This window comes from Nerophis ophidion, linkage group LG08 (assembly GCF_033978795.1).
Source record: "Nerophis ophidion isolate RoL-2023_Sa linkage group LG08, RoL_Noph_v1.0, whole genome shotgun sequence".
Lineage (NCBI taxonomy): Eukaryota > Metazoa > Chordata > Actinopteri > Syngnathiformes > Syngnathidae > Nerophis > Nerophis ophidion.
The window spans coordinates 72,570,433-72,594,789 of NC_084618.1; the positions used below are offsets into that span (position 1 = coordinate 72,570,433).

Sequence of the window (24,357 nt, forward strand, 5' to 3'; positions counted from 1 at the left end):
AAAGGTTGAGAACCACCGTTCTAATGAGACAGTAAAACAACTTTTTCTCCATTGATTTCAGTGTTATGACTTCATTTTCAAAAAATCATAAATTATTGTTATAAAATTATGACTCCACCTTCTAACACTAGGATATTTTTTGCTCATAATACAACTTTACTCTTTATCTTGACATTATTATTGTTCAGTAAATGTGACTATTGAAGCAAATCATTGCCTTTTAGTTCTCAAAGTATCTAGATGTATTAGTTTTTTTCTTTCAGGGAAACTCTTGCAGAAGGTGCACAAGATGGAGAGCGTGTCACCCGACCCAACGTGTCCGAGCATGACGGCCCTGCAGAGATGCGTAAGGCCACACTTTTCTCTCGCTTAGTTGAGACATTTTTCAAAGCTGTACTTTAATCCTGGGTCGTCCCCCCTCAGTTGTGCACGAAGACAAAGAGAACAAAACACCCGAGAGAGACTGCAGTAAGGCTAAAATGGTGCTAGTATCGTCTGGATTGGCGCCCGCCGAGCAGGTGACAGTTCATTAAATGAGACAGCAATTAGTGCGCCACTTTAGTCGGCGTTCCACCAATCAAATCTTGTCGTTTTGCAGATGACTGTGAAAAGGTTTGCCAAGAGAGTTGGCGCTCGTGTGGTCTCCCAGGTGACCGCAGCGGTGACTCATATTGTAATGTGCACAGGTATGTATGTGTGTGTGTGTGTCCTCACTGGCCAAAACATTTGATCCAAAATACTTTGAATTAAAACAACAAATTGTCTGACTAGACGATAGCAATTTAAATGACTTCCTACACTTGAAGCTTTCTAGCAACAGTGCAAATTCCTTTGTTACGTTGTTTGGTACCACTTCTAAAGCAAACCTGTAGAGATAAGCCTCCGACCTCGTTCGTTTTTGCGCGTGGCTAATTACTCGCGCCGAGTGATTATTTTTAATTTCAGCGCTTGCCGTATCCAAAGCGCCACATTAACGGCAGCTGTTTCCCCGGCGACGGAAAAGCGGAAGCGCTGAGCCTCTCACCTCTTTTGTGGGGTTTAAGGTCAAGAAGGAACGGAAGACAACCAGAATCAAACACTTGGATGCAAATCAGCAGATAATTGGCTATTGTCAACCATAATGCTAAGCCTGTTAGTGTAGAGAGCTACATTTGCACACAGTGTTTATCTTGGAACAATTACTTACACCAGTGAAAATTGAGACTATGATAGCAGCGATTAAAAAATATGTAATATCTCACCTGGCATCTATTTGCATCCTTTTGTCAAAAACAAGACAGCTATCCACATTACTAGAAAAGTATTAAGCTAAAGTGTTTTGTTTAAATATCTGTTATAGATTGTCATTGTATTGTATTTGTGAAATATAACATGCTATTAGAAATATAAATACTCGAGTGCATATAGGTTCTCATTTTCTCAAAATAATGAATTTGAATATGTACATTTTTATGAAAAGTAATTAAACAATATAATAAAATTAAACAGTTTTCATTGTATTTAAAAATGTGATTAAAATAAATTAATATGATTTTTAAAATGTGTATTTTAATTTTCTGTATTCAAGTATAAAAATTAAGACTGTCAAAGTCATCAAGTTACTATTGTGATTAATTATAAAACATTGCATTATGTACACATTTAGATTAATCGTGCAATTTATTTTACCCGTATAAGCTCCTTTACGGTAACTGCTATACGGTCAGTAATCAGCTCTACCTGAAAACTGAGGGTTGCAGGTTCGCTTCCCACCTATTGACATCCAAATCGCTGCCGTTGTGTCCTTGGGCAGGACACTTCACCCTTGCCCCCGGTGCCGCTCACACTGGTGAATGAATGAATGATGAATGAATGATTGGTGGTGGTCGGAGGGGCCGTAGGCCCAAACTGGCAGCCACGCTTCCGTCAGTCTACCCCAGGGCAGCTGTGGCTACTGATGTAGCTTACCACCACCAGGTGTGAATGAATGATGGGTTCCCACTTCACTGTGAGTGCTTTGAGTACCTAACAATAGAAAAGCGCGATATAAATCTAATCCATTATTATTAATCAGATCAATCCACCAACGGTACAAAAATGAGTGAGGACACTCCGACTGGTGTGATTGCTAGCAAATTTCACTCCAAAATTGATAAAACTGTTACCAAGTTTTGTGCAAATAAATGACATGCATTCAAGTAGAACGTTTAAAAACGTTCTTGGATGACATTCTGTCAATAAAAATACATTTGTGTACAAATAATGGGGTCTTTTTTATTAGCTAATTTGAGTAAGGCAAGCGATTAATTATGATTCATAAAAAATTCCAAATTATGATTAGTCTGATTCAAAAAAATAATAATTTGATAGCCCCAGTAAAAATATATGCAGCATACTTATAATTATAAGAATGAAATCACCAAACTAACCATTTTACCAAAGATAATCATTTTTATACAGTAGGTTTTCATTGTATTAAAAAAAAAAAAAAAAAAACGTCAAACCAAAGTAATATATACAAATTAAGAATTAATGTAATAGAATAGATCATTGGAGTCAGTGCTCATGATTCATATTTATGAAAGTTAGAAATATTGTAAATACATTATATACAACTATAAAAAGTAATCAAATAAAACAAGTAATGTGTATATGTTTACTCATCTTTATTGATATTTTTCTAAATACATGTATTTAATCACATTATATGATGCTAGTAATCTGTAAGTGTTCAATGAATTGCTTATAAAAAACTATGAAATTAAGAAATACAATTTATATGTTATAATAATAAATAAATATATTTGTTTCTCTCAACTAGATGAACAACTGGTGTGTGAGCGGACTCTCAAGTACTTCCTTGGAATTGCCAGCAGAAAGTGGGTTGTAAGCTTCCTCTGTAAGCATTTAAAACATTTTTTTAATGCTTTACTCTATTATTGTTAGGATTTATGTGACAGCACTGACAGTTACAAGACACGTCACATAACCTAGTAATTGTCCCCTCGCCCTAACTTTTGTCATTTCTTTGCAGGGATTTCAGAGTGCTTCAAGCAAAAGAAACTCTTGGACGAGGTACGTTTGCTTCGTTTTTTAGTTCTGCCCCGTCTTTTTGTTACAACCAGGCTGTCTCCATGTTAAATTAAGGCGGCTTGACGAAACTCTCCATGCCATTTTCCTGTGCTACACCTCATGAATTATTTGACACTCATTTGCTTGTACATCTGGTTTGTGGTGTTGTAATAAATCATGCGCATCAGTATGCTCAATGAAAAGACCAAAAAGTATTTTTCCCAAAGGTTTGTCTTGTTTAATGTCAATAATAGATAGAACATTTTATTTGGAGGGAGAATCATGCATTAACGTTAACCTTGGTGCGTTTTCCTGCAGAGTAAGTTCGAAGTTAGAGGCGACGTGGTAAACGGGACGCACCACTTGGGTCCTACAAGAGCACGCACCACCGACGATGACAATGTGAGTCATGCTTTTGTACACATTATTCATTAATATTAAGGTCACACTGAAAGTAAGTGAGCAGCTCGGATAATACATCTCATAATAAATTTGTGCCAAATTATGTCCTGACTTTCATATTAGAATACAATTTTTGCACGCCTCACCCCGTGGATTGAAATACTATTGAAAATTTAAATATTTCATTATTCATTCATTTATTTGTACGTGTCAAGATAGGTGTTTATGAGCACTTCTCCGAATAAATAGCCCATTCTACTTCTAAGTATTCTATATCCTGGTAATTACCTACTGTATTTATGGTAAACCCAGTGGCAGCCTGTTGATTAATTCACGCACTGCTGCCACCCAGCTAAATTCTCGTGTATCGTTCAAGTATGAATAAGCATGCTATAACTAGAAGTCCCTCTGCCTCACATGGGCCCACAGCGATCGGCCCACTATTTGAAAGGCATTGTCATGTTATACTGATAAAATAATTACTTTTTTCATAACAAGTATTCTTAAGAAACGATTATTCTATTTGTATCCGTTCAAATTGTATTTATTTGAAATCACAACTTTCTGTTCAATTCATCGTTCTTTAGTCATACTTGAACTTCATTCTCGTGAAATTTTTACGGTCTTAACCAGGCATATGAAATTTCTGCGAAAATGCAGAAATCCACCTTTTTAAACTTTCATTTTCACGTCAAAATATAATTTCTGTGTTTTTTTTCATGGAATTTCAATAGAAATAGGAGGTAAACATTTGTGGAACGCTGGCCCCAGTTGCGGGGACCTGTTGTTCCTCTTGCCTGAACTAAAGAGTTGCAGGATGAGGGAGACGATCAAGTGCACCAAAACAAGCTCGCTAGTTAGTTGCTAGCTTACTTGCTGTCATCTCCATTCGTTCTTTGAGCAATAATGTTGACGGCTGTTCACATTGATGCTAATCATATTTGGATGATTAAATACCGAACACAGTTCCGTACCATTTGTAGTTTTATAGTATTTATTTATTAGTAGCAAGCGAGAAGGTAAATTTTTTGATATAACAGATTGTAAACAGAGGTCACAACCCCGGAATAATATTACCAGAGCGTGGTTACAGGATAGAGTTGCCAAATGGGAAATGTTTTCTGAGTTACTTGCATGGATGTTAAAGAACTTTACATTACATTTTCAAAGATGATAATGTTAGTAAATTGTCTACTGAAATTTCTGTGATACATTATATGGGACATGTCAAAAAGAGAGCCAAAATATGTTAGTAGATAAGAGTAGATATAAAGGTAAAACATAGTGTAGAAATGCACCCAATTGCAGGAAATGTAGTTTTGATTACAAGACTACATTTAAAAGAGGAAAGAAATACATTTTCCTCTTTTTTTTCCTCAATTTTCCTATTTTTTTCCTCAAAGGATGCTCACATCCCTGCTTTTTGTAAAATACTCTTTTTTTTTTTTTTTTTTTATGACAATACATTTTTTCGGTTGTTTTCTCTCGCAATGTTACAACTTTATTTCCACAGAAACCTGAAAATTTACAGTAAATTCCAACATTATTTTTGTAGGTTTTTTTTGCCGTACTGTGACTGTGTTTTGATAAAATTAAGATTGAATTTTTTTGATAAAAACACAAATTTAGATCTAATGCCATGCATACGTCTTTGTTTTTTATAATAAAATAAAATTATTCTCAAAAAGTTACAAATTAATTTGAGTGAAATTTAATTTAATTTGTTTTTCTGAAAAGTAAGACGTTTATTCACGTACTGTACAATTTTAACGTTTTTTAAATAAAATCTGTTTTCATATGTTGTGGACTATTTTCTGACATTCATCATTTTTAATCACATTAAAATGATGACTTTTATCTGGTAGTTATGTCTTTTTTTCCTTGTATGTTAGGTCTGCACGATCTTCATAATATTTTTTGGGGATTTCGATTTTTCTCTCAAATTGCTATTCGATTTGTGATTTTTATATTTTATACAATAAACTGCAAAAATAATGAGTGAGGGAAGACATGTTACTTTTAGACTGTCAATCAACATTGTCTCAAGGTGCCACACATTAGAATATGCAATAATTTACTTTTGAAAATATTTGGCTTTATGCAGAAAGACTCAGAGCTTTTGTCTACATTATGCTCTTATACTAAAGAAATAATTGATAAAAAATTATAGTGTTTATAATGTAAGTTAACCTTTCAATACCTACTCCGTCTATTTGTACTTGTTTGACTGTTATCGAATATCATTATTGTACTTTTACTGAGATTCAAAGATAGTTGGTTTCTGTCAAACCATCTTTTTAATTTGTTCATTTCTTTTGTTATTGTTTTTAGTAGCTTCCGTGTGTTCTCTCTTGAACAAAATGCTGTTGTGTCATCTGCAAATGATATTAACTTTAAGTCCTTTGTAACTTTACAAATGTCGTTTATATAAAGATTGAACAATTTTGGTCTCAGTATTGATCCCTGGGGTACGCCGTATGATATATTTAGGGGTGTTGGTATATCTTTATGTATCGCTTTCTGTTGGTTAAGTAGATTCTTACTCAGTTCAAAACCACTCTTCTGATGTCATACCGTTCTAATTTGTTTTTTCAGATCTTATGATTGATTGTGTCAAATGCCTTTGTTAAATCCATAACTATTGCTGCTGCACAGTTTACCATCTATTGGTAATTTATAGTTGGTTATTTCGATTAATGCCATTGATGTTGAAATGTTGGCTCTGTAACCATATTGGTTCCACTTTGTTCATGAATTTGTCCAATCTGTTGTTAAAAAAGTTTTCAATATTTTTTCGAAAATTGCGGTAGTAAAGAACAAGTTCTGTAATTTGTAAATTGGTGTTTGTATCCAGTCTTGTAAGTTGGTACGACTTTTGCTATTTTCATTTCCTCTGGGAATGTGCCAGTTTGAAATTATAGATTGCTGATATGTTAATGGCTCTGAAATTGTTTCAATCACTTTTTTTTTAATCACTTTTATAGAAATTCCATGACAGTCAGTTGAGGGGTTGGATTTGCATTTCTTTACAATTTTAATTATTTCCTCCTTTTTCACATTGTTGAGCAACATGGAGTTTGGATTTCTATTTATTGTGTCATTCAAATTCCCAACTGGTCCAGTTTTTTTAATTATTTGCTCTAGATTTGTACCAATATTTACAAGGTAACTATTCAAGTGTTGAATTACTTCATTCATATTGTGATTTTCTTATGTTCCCGTCTATAAAGTATTGAGGGTAATCCTTCCAAGCACCATTTTTAATGATACTGTTTCTCTTCTGTTGTTTTTATTGTTGTCTAATAATTGACTGGCATATGTGAACAATGTCAGACATTGTCTTTTTGTTTATTGCTGTCATGTAATCACAACGGCATTTTTGCTTGTTCATCCGTGGAGACAAGCTCATATCACCAATCTGATTTGAAGCTAAACATTTTCTTAAAACGGGACGTTTAGTTTTGTAATCTTTTTTTTTTTCCCTACAAATTTGTGTTAATGTGCCGCACTTCTCACTGGCGAGTCGTGAGGCTCTCTGTACTGTGTGTGTTTGCGGCGGCGCCCGCTCCAGTCTCCGCCGGGACAAAGATTGTTAATGACCGAATAGAGCAGGGGTTCCCAAACTACGGCCCACGGGCTGCATCCGGCCCGCCAGCGTCCAAAATCTGGCCCGCGGGAAGTCCCAAGTTAAAAACATTTTTTTTTATATAGTTTTTTTTATAGTTTTTTTCAAATCTGTCCTTTGTAATCCATTTTCTACCGCTTGTTACGCTCGGTGTCTCATAGCCGCTCAGGCAAGTCATGTCTAAAATGCATTTTCCCATCCTTACAGTGACATCATCACACTCTAAATGAATATATATGTATATATATATATATTTGTGTGTGTGTGTGTGTGTGTGTGTGTGTGTGTGTGTGTGTGTGTGTATGTATACACACACACACACACACACACACACACATATATATATATATATATATATATATATATATATATATATTGATTGAAACTTTTATTAGTAGATTGCACAGTACAGTACATATTCCGTACAATTGACCACTAAATGGTAACACCGAATAAAATTTTCATCTTATTTAAGTCGGGGTCCACGTTAATCAATTCATGGTACAAAGATATACTATCAGTATAATAAAGTCATCACACAAGTTAATCATCATTGGTGGGATGAGGAGCTTTGGTTGATATCAGTACTTCAGTCATCAACAATTGCATCAACAGAGAAATGGCCATTGAAACAGTGTAGGTCTTACTTAGCAGGATATGTACAGCGGGCAGAGAACATAGTCAGTTCAGATAGCAGAAGAACAAATATATACATTAGAAAAACATTTGATTATTTACATTAGGTTATTTACAATCTGGGGAGATGGGATGTGAATGGAGGAGGGTATTAGTAGAGGGTTGACGTTCCCTGGAGGTGTTGTTTTAGAGCAGTTTTGAAGGACGATAGAGATGCACTTACTTTTACACCTGTTGGGAGTGCATTCCACATTGATGTGGCATAGAAAGAGAATGAGTTAAGACCTTTGTTAGATCGGAATCTGGGTTTAACGAGGTTTGTGGCACTCCCCCTAGTGTTGTGGTTTGATCTGTACTTCGGTATCAGGGAGGTGAAGCGGATTTTATAGACTAGGCTCAGTGCAAGTTGTTTTACTATATGTATGTATGTATGTATATGTATATATATATATATATCCATCCATCCATCCATCCATTTTCTACCGCTTATTCCCTTTCGGGGTCACGGGGGGCGCTGGCGCCTATCTCAGCTACAATCGGGCGGAAGGCGGAGTACACCCTGGACAAGTCGCCACCTCATCGCAGGGCCAACACAGATAGACAGACAATAGTCACACTCACATTCACACACTAGGGCCATGAACATGTAATATTTAAATACAATCTCTGTCAAATTTTTATTTTTACCTTTTCCAAATACATATCTTTTTAATTTGTGCAATTTTCTTTTAACTCCAGGGCGTCAGGACTGGGATCTATCTATCTATCTATCTATCTATCTATCTATCTATCTATCTATCTATCTATCTATCTATCTATCTATCTATCTATCTATCTATCTATCTATCTATCTATCTATCTATCTCTATCTATCTATCTATATATATAGTAAAACAACTTGCACTGAGCCTAGTCTATAAAATCCGCTTCACCTCCCTGATACCGAAGTATATATATATATATATATATATATATATATATATATATATATATATATATATATATATATATATATATATATATATATGTATATATATATATATATATATATATATATATGTATATATATATATGTATATATATATATATATATATATATATGTATATATATATATGTGTATACGTATATATATATATATATATACATATATATATATATATATATATATATATATGTGTGTGTGTTATACACACAAAGCCCGGCCCCCGCTTAATCTTTTTAAAAAAATGCGGCCCCCGAATCAAAAAGTTTCAGGACCTCTGGAATAGAGGGTCACTCTGTTTAGGAAATTCCACTAGTGAATAAATGCGCTAAGGTGCTGAGAACGATGCACAAAGTAAGACGTCTTTCCTTCTGTTTGAACCGAGAGACAAATGCGAGGCTCAACAATTCTGATTGGCAAACATGGCTGTCCAATCGCCAAGAAAAAAAAACTCAACCTCTTGCGGTGTTTTACTGCACTAAATAAAACCTTGATGTCTATTCGATTTCTATTAATCGTGCAGTCCTTTTGTATATTGTTTGTATTCCTCTTCTGACTTTGTTTTTCATGTAAGTTCAACTTAATTTGCCATATTTTGACATTTGTATTGTAAAAAATTCCAACCTTTTTCTCAGGATTTAAGGATCAAAATAAAATAATGTTCATAAAGCTGATATATTTTCCTCATTATATTACAACTTTATTGTCATCATCTTTTTTCTAACATACATCTTTGTTTTATTTCAAATAATATGAAAGTCATGAAAAGCATGTTATTTCTCCCAACCAATAAGCAAAGGAGATAATAGTCATTAGAAAAGGGTGGAGTGCCATCTCCGGGTTGGGGAGGAGACCCTGCCCCAAGTGGAGGAGTTCAAGTACCTAGGAGTCTTGTTCACGAGTGGGGGAAGAGTGGATCGTGAGATCGACAGGCGGATCGGTGCGGCGTCTTCAGTAATGCGGACGTTGTACCGATCCGTTGTGGTGAAGAAGGAGCTGAGCCGGAAGGCAAAGCTCTCAATTTACCGGTCGATCTACGTTCCCATCCTCACCTATGGTCATGAGCTTTGGGTCATGACCGAAAGGATAAGATCACGGGTACAAGCGGCCGAAATGAGTTTCCTCCGCCGGGTGGCGGGGCTCTCCCTTAGAGATAGGGTGAGAAGCTCTGCCATCCGGGAGGAGCTCAACGTAAAGCCGCTGCTCCTCCACATCGAGAGGAGCCAGATGAAGTGGTTCGGGCATCTGGTCAGGATGCCACCCGAACACCTCCCTAGGGATGTGTTTAGGGCACGTCCAGCTGGTAGGAGGCCACGGGGAAGACCCAGGACACGTTGGGAAGACTATGTCTCCAGGCTGGCCTGGGAACGCCTCGGGATCCCCCGGGAAGAGCTAGACGAAGTGGCTGGAGATAGGGAAGTCTGGGCTTCCCTGCTTAGGCTGCTGCCCCCGCGACCCGACCTCGGATAAGCGGAAGATGATGGATGGATGGATGGATAATAGTCATATTTTAATGAAAAGTACATTATAATGATATTATGGTATGTACAGTATATTATTATTATCTAACAGTTTTGGAAAAGTTGTTAACTTCGATATATTTAATATTTTGAAGTATTATCCTTTGTCCTCAAAAGGGGTCACTCAATCGTGACTCAAACAGTGCCATCAGCCAATAATGCACGTCTTTTTAAACATCAAATCTGTTTTTCTCTCTATCGTGTAGCTAATAAACTAGACAACCAAAATAAAATACCACGAGTTCATTCAGTCGAAACACAAGCATAAGCTATTTTTCTTTGGAGTGGCAGCCAGTATTGCTGATTTTCATCCATACTGTGCATGAATGCACAATGCCTGACTGCATAAATTCATCATTTCCCAACAGCAGCTGCCCTCCACTACCCTCCTGCCCGCAACACAACAAGAAATGTCTTGTTTTCCATTAGACGCTCACATAATTGAATTAGGGAACCATTTCAGGTTGTGTTTCAGTGTTTTTTCAGCACAGGCTCAAACGCCACAGTGACAAACAAATGAGCAGCCCCGATTTTAAAGCTCTGGGTATCCGTCATTTGTGTGTGAATGAACACTGCTCGCTTATGTCGCACTCCAATACGCCCCGAAGGATATTAGTGTTGTCTAAATTAAAAATCTGCACAAGAAACACTTTTTCATCACACAAAAGCACCTCTGGCTAATGATTATTATGGACAGGCTGAGAACTAGTTTTCCATCAAATAGGCCACACATTTCTCTTCCACGCTTATGCCTCAAACTGTCTCAGCCCGTGACTTATGTGGCCAAGCAAGCTCAGGAAAGCTATTTACCATTCTTATTTTCCAGAAAGTGTGGGGTGACCCTGAACGTAACAAAAGTGCTTGCCCTTGTTGCTTGAGAGGTTGTTTTTCATTTTGTACGATAATGGCACGCCAAAGGTGGCCGTGTTTGCGCCTATTGTGCCACCGCCTAGCAAGAAAACTTGATGAATTCAATGACTTGCTCATTTGCACACCTTTTTGTCTCCTCAGCTACTCATGAGGGGCTACGAAATCTGCTTTCAAGGACCCTTCACTGACATGACCACAGGTGAAGTACCACACTCTGTGGACACATTTTTTTTGTGTCCGCACTCTTAACACACCGAACCGCACCAGAGTTCACTTGCAGGCAGACCGAGACCTGTCCCTCAAGCAATCTTAATCTTTTTAATAATTGTAGTGATATTAATGACAGTAGTAATAGAAAAAAAAATATTTGCCTTTTGGGGTAGCTGCAGCATGTTTTAAGTGTTTTTGCATATTCTCTGGACTTTTGGTAATGCATTGTATAATTTAAAAATATCTTACATATAATGCTATAACAGTGTTGAATAATAGTAATGAAATATAGAAACATTCTTGCCTTTGGAGTGCATTAACATCAAAATCAGAAGTACTTTATTAATATCAGACCATGCATACACCACTTATTTTAATCTGCATTTTGATTGAAATGTAAAAAAGAAAAAGTTGCTTGCTAAAGGTTCACCATCACCCAACTGGCTCACTTTTTTTGGGAGGAGGGGGCGCAAAATTTACATTTAGTTTTTATGATCAACACCCAATTGTTTGTATTATAATTTGAATTGCAGTCTCCATGTTAATCATGACAATAAGAAAAAATCCCCACAAACAAATAGAAAGTCGACCATTTTGCTTTGATTGGTACCGCATTTTCCGCACTATTAGGCGCACCGGATTATAAGGCGCACCTTCAATGAATGGCCTTTTTAAAATCTTTGTTCATATATAAGGCGCACCGCATTATAAGGCTCATAGAATAGACGCTACACTAGAGGCTGGGGTTACGTTATGCATCCTTTAGATGCAGCTGCGCTAAAGGAAATGTCAACAAAACAGTCAGGTCAGTCAAACTTTATTAATACATTACAAACCAGCATTCTGACAACTCTGTTCACTACCAAAATTATTAAACAGCTTTTTTGTTATTTTCCCCGAGGTAAAGTCAGTAACGTGGTATTTCATTTATCTTTTAACAACAGCAACGTATAACATGTAGTGCAGCATTTATATCACACAGTGAGGGGAACTTTTCCTCGATTCAATAAACACGTAAAAAACAGTCGGATACTGTTACGGTAAATCAAACGTTAGTGCAATCACAATATAGTAACACTCGAAATAGTGCAAAGCAATAACAATATATCAATAACTCAACGTTGCTGAAACGTTAATGTCACACAACACACAAAATAAACATGTAAAGTTCCCTTTTTTAAGTTATTCCTCATCCACAAATCGCTCGAGTTGTTCTTCTTCTTTGTCCGAATTAAACAGTTGGGCGAATACTGCATCCAACATGCCCGGCTCCCGTCTCGTTGAAGTCGTCATTAATCGAGTCAGTGTCGCTGCTGTTTAGTAGTTCAGTGACAATTCCTGCCTTCCTGAAAGCTCGGACCACAGTTGAGACTGATATATCATCAGCCCAGGCATTTACGATCCACTGGCAGATAGTGGCGTATGTCGTCCGGCGCTGTCTCCCAGCAATTTTGTTTTTTTTTACATAAACACATAAATGGAAATGAACCTGCACGCCTCGCGCAGTCACATATCCCAGCATGCACCGCGCGCTTCTTCTTCTACGGGAGAAAATGAAGTCGGTGGCTGCTTACCGTAGTTGCGAGACCTGTTGTGTGGCTCAATATTGGCCCATATATAAGGCGCACCAGATTATAAGGCGCACTGTCAGCTTTTGAGAAAATTGGAGGTTTTTAGGTGCGCCTTATAGTGCGGAAAATAGGGTAATTTTACGGGGTATTTTTGCCTTCACTATGCGTCACCTCAACAAACAACTAAACACAATCTGCTCGTTGATTTTGATTATCCATTGATCAATTACATGAAATGTGTGGATAAACCTGTACTGAGCAACAGGGTTCCCCCTATATTGCCACTAAATGTGGCGTGGAGGCTTGGCTAGGGGCGTGGTCAAAATAACATCGTGAACATTTTGATTTGCAGTGATTCATATCCATCCATCCATCCATTTTTTACCGCCCTTGGGTCTTGTTTTCTTTAAAAAGGCTAAACAAATTTTCTATGTATATTTTAAAACAAATATTGTTGTTAGTAATTTCATTAATACAAAAAATAATATATTTTTTCTTATTATTAGAATCAAAATCACAATTAGCTTTATTGGCCAAGTGTTTTTAGCACACAAGGAATTTGACTTGGTAGACAGTGCTCTCTTTGTTCGATGCTATTTAAATTGTTGCTGCTTATTGTAAAAGGTAACACAGGCTACACTATATTCTGCCCTCCCTGAATGTTGGAATTTAGTTTGCCAAATATGTGAACAGCCCTTTGAATTAGATATGGAAAAAAAAAAAACTTGAGGTGTTTTGTTGATATACTTCACAACGAAGTCACTGTAAAACCAAGCACACTATAACGAAAGTACATTATATATACACATGAAGTGCACATACATATAGAAATCCCGTTAAATTAATAATATAGCTTGGAATAAACTGGGAAAAAGTCATACAGTTATGCAGGATAATGGTTGAGCTTGAATGCCGCTAGCTGAATGCTCATGTACAATGGGCTTGCTCATAGACAAGCCAACTCAAATGAGCATGGCCAATCACAGGGCACATACAGACAATCATTACCACTAACATTCATCTTTATGGACAATTTACTGTTTCCAATGAACCTAACATGCATATTTTTGGAATGTAGCAGAAAACTGGAGTGCCCGGAGAAATCCCACACTCAGGCACAAATGCATACACACGCAGAAGTCCAAACTGAGGTTTGAAGACGCACACGGCGTAAAGTTAAACGTTATTGTCAGACTTAATGTGAAAAGATTTAGGGTAGTGTACACAGGCTTAAACAAAATATGCAATAATTAACTTGAAATCAATTTCTCTTCAACTTTCTTTCCTTATTAGTATTGTCGGGTGCCAACTCTGTTTATGTGCGCGACAAGCTGTCACGCTAATGACAGGCAATTTAGATGATTTTTTTTTTTTTTAAAGATTAAAGAAATGAGTAACTTTTTATGATATCTGAGATGTTTTTAACCCTATTATGACCAAGAATATGTAAATAATAGACTATATACATTTTATCCAATCATACAGTATATTACTTAAATTTTAAAGTATTTTGATGTAAAAAAAAAAAATAAAAAACATCATTTATTTTGAAGTTGTGATGGAATTAATCTTGCCGTGATGGTGCGCCACGATCTATTACATGTAGGGAGAACCCTGAGTCTGCGATGAGGGCGACTTGTCCAGGGTGTACACCGCCCTCCGCCCGAATGCAGCTGAGATAGGCTCCAGTACCCCACGACCCCGAACGGGACAAGCGGTAGAAAATGGATGGATGGAAAACCCTGTGTGCAATATTACCATTAAATCTTTATGACATAAAATAAAGCTTGTGAACAGTATAAATATAAAATTGGTTCCCACAACTGTGTAAATAAAGCTCTGAAATGGATTTCTAAAGTGCTTGGAACGTTCCAAAAAATTCATTTTTACAGATTTGTCATCTCTCTCCGCCAGCTTCATGCTGCTTTGTACTGCTGTTTTCCAAATCGTAAATGACCCTCAGCCGCTGTGATGGCAGCGTTGTGGAGGCCTGCAATGCAACCGCAGCGCAGTCAAAAGAAGCTCACACTGACTTTTGACTGACACAACAAACGGCATGAAACCTGCAGCTGTTATGTTATTTCTTTTCAGCACTCCTGGCATTTAGGAACAAGAGGGGATACTGTGTGGGTGGACTAAATATTATAGAAATACTTTTCATTGTCACTCTTCTGCACTATAGTTTCCATGGAAGTAGCTCACAATGCAGAAATGCCAAAGAAAGAAAGGAATTGAGGTCTAGACATGTCATTGCATCTTTCAGAAATGCCCGAATGCCATGCAAATGTGACCATTAGTGGCTGTAAACGGCATAGAGCAAACATCCAAAAGGTCTGAATGGTGCTGTGATCTTCGGGCGATGACATATCACTGCTATCAATTTGCCGTCTTTTGTCGTTGTGCAATTTTATATTATGGATGAATTTCACAATGTGGCGACAGCCATCCAGTAGGTCATTTAATTTTATATCAACTCTACTTGCTGCTTAAACAGGTTGCGGTAGAAATCTAATGCATATAATAAAACAGAAAAAACTATTAAATTACTGCTTAAACCTGTAGAAACTAGGGAAAAAATAGCTGGAGCAAAAACAAAGGACAAAAAAGTACAAAAAAATAAACGTGCTGCCTAAACAGGCTGCGGAAAGGCCAACACTTAACACTACACGGAGCCTAAGGGCGGTGGTAGATATACATAATAATTAAAATAATAGGGGGAAAAATGAAATGCCACTGATGGGTTGCAGCAGAAAATGGTAGACGGGGGACAGCAGCAAAATACAAAAAGGAAAGAAATACACATAACTCGCTGCTTAACAGGCTGTGATAGACTGTTAAAAATGTAAGTGATAAACCATTACCAATGCTAACTCAAGAAGGTGCAGTAGTAATCTAATTAAAAAGATGAAACAGAAAATGTAATTGCTGCCTAAACGGGTTGTGTTAGGAACTGGGGGGAAACAAGCCACAAAAAAGTAAAAAAAAGTAAAACCTGCTGCCTAAGGCTGTGATAATATGGTAAAAGTATAAGAATATTGACTCGAAATGTAATTGCTGTTCAAACAGGTTGCATTGGGAACTGTGGGGAAAAGAGGGAGAAACCACAAACACAAAAGTTAAAAGTAGACAACCGACAGTGACAGACAAAATATGACAAAGGGAACATAAAAATGCTGTCTAAATGGGCTGCGGTGGAAATTTAATAAAACAAAAATACTTAATTTCTGTTTCAACAAGTTGTGGTTGAAATTGGGGAAAAGGGCTAGAAAAATGGTTACTAAATTGGCTGTGGAATCTTCAACTAGCTGCAATATCTATCAAGTTGCTCTATACAAGATGAGTTTACCTAATTTGAACGGTCACTACACTTATGAGTACAAATAGACTTTCAATAACTGGTGTAACTTTGTCTTGACGTAACTCTCGTAATTTACATTACCTGACTGTGTCCTAATAATAATGATGATAATAATAATAATAATTATGTGGATAATGTGTTTTCCTCAGATGAATTGGAGTGGATGGTGCAGCTTTGTGGAGCAGCTGTGGTCAAAGATCCACTTTTGCTGGATAATAAGCGGGTGAGATTGCCTTTACAAAAAAATTTCTATTAGTTCAAAATATTTGGAACTGCTGTCAGTATGTGTTACAGTTCTACGTCAACCACAATATTAACATTTATTGTATTGCATCCTGTTGTGAGTAGTCTTCCTCTTCGAATGATTCCATCTCACGTCTTATGATTCCTATATATAATTTAAAAAATATATATCCCTGCAGAGTGTTAAGCACTTGCCCCCTTCCAACACAACAATTATGATTATTATTCATGAAACCTGCTTTGTTTGCAGTTGAGCGTAGCAGATGCTTACTGAACAGGGAAGCGAAAGGACTGGCTATAAAGTGTGTTTAAACCTTCCCAATTAACCTTTTTACAGTCACAGTCGGGAGAGAAATGTGGTCTGCTTTAAAATGTTAATGTTGGAATTCATGTTTACCCTCAATGAATGGCAGCTCTATAGTTCCCACTGCATTTGTGCACTACCACCATCACAAATTTGTGTTGCCAGATAATCACGGCTGTGTACTCATTTTCAGTGAATAGTCAATCAACACTTTTTAACGAGCTGTATACTAACTACTCTATAGTAATTTGTGTTGTTTATCATCATCAATCAATCAATGTTTATTTATATAGCCCTAAATCACAAATGTCTCAAAGGACTGCACAAACCACTACAACTACGACATCCTCGGAAGAACCCACATAAGGGCAAGGAAAATCTCACCCAGTGGGACGTCGGTGACAATGATGACTATGAGAACCTTGGAGGGGACCACAAAGTGGACAAAATGGAGCGAATTTTAGCGATATTACGGAGATGAAAGAAGGCCGTTTTAGTAACGCTTTTAATGTGTGACTCAAAGGAGAGAGTTGGGTCGAAGATAATACCCAGATTTTTTACCAAGTCACCTTGTTTTATTATTTGGTTGTCAAATGTTAAAGTTGTATTATTAAATAGAGGTCGGTGTCTAGCCGGACCGATAATCAGCATTTCTATTTTTTTGGCGTTGAGTTGCAAAAAGTTAGCGGACATCCATTGTTTAATTTCATTAAGACACGCCTCCAGCTGACTACAACTGTTGGTCAGCTTTAGGGGCATGTAGAGTTGGGTGTCATCAGCATAACAGTGAAAGCTAACACCGTATTTGCATATGACGTCACCCAGCGGCAGCATGTAGATGCTGAAGAGTGCAGGGCCAAGGACCAAACCCTGGGGAACTCCACACGTTACCTTAACATAGTCCGAGGTCACACAGTTATGGGAGACACACTGCACCCTGTCAGTAAGATAAGAGTTAAACCAAGACAGGGCTAAGTCTGACTTACCAATTTGTGTATTGATACGCTCTAATAAAATATTATGATCGACGGTATCGAAAGCAGCGCTAAGATCGAGGAGCAGCAATATAGATGATGCATCAGAATCCATCGTTAGCAATACATCATTAGTCATTTTTGCGAGGATTATCTCCGTCGAGTGATTTGCCCTGAAACCGGATTGAAACGTTTCACATAGATTGTTAGACGCTAAGTGTTCATTTAGCTGCTCTGCAACAATTTTTTCGAGGATTTTCGAAATAAAGGGAAGTTTACTTTTTGGAGCCTTTTTCAACTTCAGTGGTGCTATAGTATCAATGGTTTCGCGCAAGGCGTCGTTAAAGTTGTTAGTGAGGTTATCAATGGAGCCCATAGAGTTGCTATCGTGCCAATTCAACCAATGCACAACATCGTGATTATGGCTGCACGATTAATCGAAAGCAAATCGACATTGAGGTTTTCATTATTGCTTTAAATAATGGCAAGAAGCTGAAGGTTTTGGTTTTCTCTTTTGTCACAGGCTTTTGAGTGATAGCCATGTTCGCCAATCAGAATGGAGCCTTGCGTTTGTTCGTTTCTTGCTTCAAACAGAAAGATATACATTTTTGTGCATTGCTCTCATCACCAGAGGGTGTTTAACATTTGAATTACCTGAACAGAGTTACCCTTTATTTAGTCATTAACAATGTTATGATTACATTACATTATAAACACTGTAGTGTTATCTAATATTTATGCAGTTAAAGATCACAATGGAGACAAACAAATCAGTCTTTCTGCATAAAGCCACATATTTTTGAAAGTAAACTATTGCATATACTATAATGTGTGGCACCTTGAGACAAAAATACATTGATTGGCATTCTAAAAATAACACGTCTTCCTTCACTTGTTATCTTTGCAATTTTATGTATACAATATGAAAATTGAAATTGCAATTTTACAGAAAAAAATCGCATACTTTTTTCCTCAAAATCATGCTGCCCTTATCGTAAGTATTACCCCCCGCATTTTGGCCAATCATTGACATACTCGACAATCTGATCTGTCCCAGCAGCACTCAAACACAACGCAACTGTCTAACCAATCAATTGTCTCCTTGCATCTCCCGCGTCTTTACTTGTTTATATTCCCAGAGATTCATTCATCCACTCATTTGAGTTCACCCTCAAAAAATAGCCAATGTTTGCACCGAAAGTGCGGGTAACTTCTTGCAATGTTTTGGAATATAAACAAAAGTTAATATGGACTTAAACTGCACGATTGTACATGAGAATGTCTAACTTGTGAACGACAGAGCAGACATCAGAAAATGAGGCATCCCTTGGTGTTTTTTAAATATATATATATTTTTTTTTTTACAAACTATGCACTCATACTTACCTTTAGAATATTCTATGTATAACTGGTATAAAAGGTGTCATTTATATAATAATGCCCTTTAAGATTATTTGTATGGTTTAGTAATTTTCAATGTAAATTATCTTTCACTGAAAGTTGAAAATGTTTCTCATGTGAAAACTGATATGATTTCAAATTTTTCCTTGCACTAATAGGCATGTACTTTGCTAATAAAGCATATTGCTTTTGGAGGTTGGGGTTACAAAAACACTTAAACACTGATTACACATTCATAAAATTACAAGGGGAATGCAATGTTATTGAATTAAAACATTACAACTTTTGCCACAACTTTTTGCTAATGCTGCCACAAGATAAGGAATTTTAGGCAGCAGCTTTTACAAAAAAAATCCCACAAAATCCCTTGAGGGACTGTTAAGATGTGTTGAGTGTTCTCCCTCATCCATTAATGTGAGTTACCTTTTCGTTTGGTCACACAGAAGACTAATCAGCTGGTCATTGTTCAGCCTGGATCAGCGCCATGCTCGACCACATACAGCAGTAAGTTTCATCTCACACACACTTTTCCATGCAAATTTCATAAGGAACATCTTCATACTGACAGCAACAAGAGCAGCATGAGCCCGTTACATAATTAATGCACATTTGCACTAGGGGAGTTGCTTTTGTAATTGTGTTCACATTGTGCTCCACACAGGCATCAAATAACGGCAAACGCATCAGATTAGTTGATGAGGGTGTTATTAGAGGCTATAAAACTCAGCAACCTATCCCAACCTAGTGTGTCGTCGTCGTTAGCGTCACGTTGCATCTAAATCCTAGAGACGTAATTTAACAGTACGCAATAAAGTATGTTTTTGTTGTTTTTGCGCAATCGCACATGTAAAGTTTTAAAGTTGCCATATTTGTTTACAAGGAGACAAAGGCACGTCACAATCAATCAGTGTTCCTGCAGGTGTGAAGCTCTCACTGATTGTGACAGAAGGGTGAGGTGGTAGCCGCAGTCCACCCTTAAAAGAGACTGCTGTTACCGATGAGAGCAAGTGTGAAAGAATTTGGGCTGCAGAGAAATGGCCGAGAGGGAATGTCAGACAGATGGAGGTGGGGTTGAGTTGGGGGGTGTGCGGGGTTGTCAAAACCAGCAGACAAAAGTCGTGAAAGTCTGCCAGAAATGAGAAGAGCTTGCTTGTATACACAATAACATGCATTTGAAAGTGGAATGGTCAAAGGTCACTGTTGCCCCCTGTTTGAGTATGCCAGTTAATTGAAATAACTCAAAGATGTATTCATTTGAGAATATGTGTATTATCGTGCTTGTAGTCTGCAATAAGAGTTTTAGGCAAACCTGAGTACAATAGTATTGCGCGGCGCTGCCTAATGTTCCAAGTAGTGTAAATAGACAGTGCTGCAATAATTCTGTGAGGGCCGAGAGTGAGGTTAATTTGCACTCCTGCATCTTTAATGATCCTACTTTTCTCTTTTCCGCATCCCTAAGCACTCAGTCAAGGTCCAGGTAATCAGTTGTCCATAAACCCCTTCATTACTTTCCATCATCCCCCCTGCCTCTCATTCGACGTTCCTCTCCACCTCTTTGTGATGTGATGTTATGATACGAGCATCTTCAGCTCTATAAGCTCGCAATTTACACTTTTTTTTTTGTTTTTACTATTATTTTTAAAGCTTTTCAACTTGTCCCAATTTATTACCCCATTAAACTACTACAGTGAAATAAAACATCAGGAAATCATCCTTTATCATTTCAAGACGCCAAGATAACAGGATACAGTGCAATATTTATTTGAATGCAGAAGGCCATACAATTTGTGCAAATATAGCAAATAATTTCATACAAATACTAAAAAAATATTTCAATTCAAGCAAACAATACCAGTAAGGTTTATTTATCGATTAAAATCTTAAATATACAGAATTACCGTATTTTTCAGAGTATAAGTGCAGAAAATGCGTAATAAAGAAGGAAAAAAACATATATAAGTCGCACTGGAGTATAAATAGCATTTTTGGGGGAAATTTATTTGATAAAACCCAGCACCAAGAATAGACATTTGAAAGGCAATTTAAAATAAATAAAGAATAGTGAACAACAGGCTGAATAAGTGTACGTTATATGACGCATAAATAACTAACTGAGAAGGTGCCTAGTATGTTAACGTAACATTATGGTAAGAGTAATTCAAATAACTATAACATATAGAGCATACTATACGTTTACCAAACAAACTGTCACTCCTAATTGCTAAATCCGATGAAATCTTATACGTCTAGTCCCTTACATGAATGAGCTAAATAATATTATTTGATATTTTACGATAATGTGTTAATAATTTCACACATAAGTCGCTCCTGAGTATAAGTCGCACCCCCGTCCAAACTATGAAAAAAACTGCGACTTATAGTCCGAAAAATATGGTGCTTAAACTTACGAACTTAATTGTTTCTGTGACAACACTTAACTCAAAACACTTGTGTCGCAAATCAACATCTACTATGGACATGAAATTAAATCAATTTAAATGGTGCTTGGCCCCCACTCAAAATAGCACAATGTTAACATTTAACATCCCTTTCAAAAAGAAAATAAAAAATATTTGATTTGAAACAAAACTACTGTATAAAAAAAATATATGGTAGCATATACTGTGGTACTAACAACTACAGTAGTTTAATGTAATAATAATGTATAGCATTTACCTTGGAGAGTGGACTTTTACTGTATCTCCTTTCTGCTGCTTCTCCTTCAAACAATCCATCAGCAGCTTTTCCATATTTGTATGGATAATTGTTTGCCATTTAGATATTTTAAGTTCCTCCTGCTTCAGCATTTATTAGACTTACAGTGATATGCTCAAATTGCTTTGCCAAGTTGGAAACACGCTTGGTCATGTTTTTTATGATTTCTTTCTTCAATTTAAACTATTTTCCACTTCTCATCACTACCCCTCACACTCACTTCCTTCCTTTCCAAGTTATGCTGACCTCTAGCTATAAGTTAATACTAGCGAGTAAGACCAGATGAATAAGTGAATACGTCATGGTGCGATCTAATGACACAGCCTTGTTCTCCACTGCACAGGTCTTTCTAAACAAGCCACAGTTGTGACTCGCGGTTGGTTGTTGGACACGGTGGCCACCTACACACTGCAGACTTACGCAAACTACCAAACGTGAGCCATGGACTCTTTCCCTCTCTTTCTTTCCCTAAATCTTTGATCTGTACAAATGTGGATAAACCAAAACACAATGTACATATAATTAAACAAAATGATATTTTTTGTCTTTGTTTGGAGCTTAAAGTCTTATAACTAATCGCCGCAAATAGACAGTTATCTGTCTTCTGTCAACTCAAATGTTTTTTAGTAAATAAACCTGTTGTCCTTACAATGTTGCTCCCCGTACTCTGACTTTCTCTCTGTGTCAAGAAATGAATACTACTAAAGCACAGTCAAGTGGAAAAAACGGGTTAAGCGACCATGTTTACCAAAGAAATTTCAAGTCAATTTGAATATGGTGTGAAACTACAAAACCCAAAACCAGTGAAGGCACGTTGTGTACTTCGTAAAGAAAAACAGAATACAATGATTTGCAAATCCTTTTCAACTTATGTTCAAGTGAATAGACTGCAAAGACAAGATATTTAATGTTCGAACTGAGAAACAGGTCCGATGGCCATGGATGAACTACTGGCTTTCCAGAGTCGGAACCCAGAATGGACAGCTCGTCCAGAGTCGGGACCCAGGATGGACCGCCCGCCTGTGTATCGGTTGGGCACATATCTGCGCTGCTGATCCGCCTCTGCTTGGGATGGTTTCCTGTTGGCTCCACTATTGACAGGACGCTCGCTTCTATATTGGATCCACTTTGGACTGGACTCTCACCGTTATGTTAGATCCACTATGGATTGGACTTTCACAATATCATGTTAGAACCGCTCGACATCCATTGCTTTCGGTCCCCTGGGGGGGTTGCACACATATGCGGTCCTCTCCAAGGTTTCTCATAGTCATCGTTGTGGTTTGTGCAGCCCTTTGAGACACTTGTGATTTAGGGCTATATAAATAAAAGATTGATTGATTGTAACACGTGGCTTGGCATTGTTTTGCTGAAATAAGCAGGGGCGTCCATGATAACGTTGCTTGGTTGGCAACATATGTTGCTCCAAAACCTGTATGTACCTTTCAGCATTAATGGTGCCTTTACAGATGTGTAAGTTACCCATGCCTTGGGCACTAACACACCCCCATACCATCACGGATGCTGGCTTTTGAACTTTGTGCTTATGACAATCCGAATGGTTTTTTTCCTCTTTGTTCCGGAGGACACGTCGTGCACTATTTCCAAAAACAACTTGAAATGTGGACTCGTCAGACCACAGAACACTTTTCCACTTTGCATCAGTCCAATTTAGATGAACTCAGACCCAGCGAAGCCGGCGGTGTTTCTGGGTGTTGTTAATAAAAGGCTTTCGCTTTGCATATTACAGTTTTAACTTGCACTTACTATTGTAGCGACAGACTGTAGATACTGACAGTGTTTCCTGAGCCCATGTGGTGATATCCTTTACACACTGATGTCGCTTTTCGATGCAGTACCGCCCGAGGGATTGAAAGTCTGTAATATCATCGTTTACATGCAGTGATTTCTCCAGACTCTCTGAACCTTTTAATTAGTTAAAGTACCAATGATCGTCACACACACACAAGGTGTGGCAAAATTATTCTCTGCATTTGACCTATCACCCTTGATCACCCCCTGGGAGGTGAGGGGAACAGTGAGCAGCAGCGGTGGCCGCGCCCGGGAATGATTTTTTGTGATATAACCCCCAATTCCAAACCTTGATGCTGAGTGTCAAGTAGGGAGGTAATGGGTTCCATTTTTATAGTCTTTGGTATGACTCGAATGGTGAAATCCCTAAATTCACAGTTCGTTGAGAAATGTTGTTCTTAAACTGTTCTTCAATTTGCTCTCGCATTTGTTCACAAAGTGGTGACCCTCGCCCTATCTTTGGAAGCTGCTTTTATACCCATTCATGGCACCCACCTGTTACCAATTATCCTGTTCACCTGTGGGATGTTGCAAAAATTACTCAACTTTCTCAGTCTTTTTTGCCACTTGTGCCAGCTTTGAAACATGTTGCAGGTGTCAAATTCCAAATGCGCTAATATTTACAAAAAATAACTTTTTCCAGTTCGAATGTTAAGTCTTTTGTCTTTGCAGTCTATTCAAT

At 37.4% G+C, this 24,357-nt stretch overlaps 1 protein-coding gene across 3 annotated transcripts in view; it reads left to right on the forward strand.

Annotated features, from left to right (window-relative positions):
• Positions 1-22,518, forward strand: part of LOC133558341 (breast cancer type 1 susceptibility protein homolog) — a 47,478-nt gene extending 24,960 nt beyond the window's left edge. For all 3 annotated transcript variants that reach the window (XM_061909641.1, XM_061909643.1, XM_061909642.1), the window contains 10 exons: positions 264-346; positions 424-518; positions 599-686; positions 2,801-2,878; positions 3,014-3,054; positions 3,370-3,453; positions 11,229-11,286; positions 16,376-16,449; positions 19,592-19,652; positions 22,207-22,518. In XM_061909641.1, coding sequence (XP_061765625.1) covers positions 264-346; positions 424-518; positions 599-686; positions 2,801-2,878; positions 3,014-3,054; positions 3,370-3,453; positions 11,229-11,286; positions 16,376-16,449; positions 19,592-19,652; positions 22,207-22,301 — 757 coding nt within the window. In that variant the 3' untranslated portion in view covers positions 22,302-22,518. The remainder of the gene's footprint in view (positions 1-263; positions 347-423; positions 519-598; positions 687-2,800; positions 2,879-3,013; positions 3,055-3,369; positions 3,454-11,228; positions 11,287-16,375; positions 16,450-19,591; positions 19,653-22,206) is intronic.
• Positions 22,519-24,357: the final 1,839 nt, after the last annotated feature.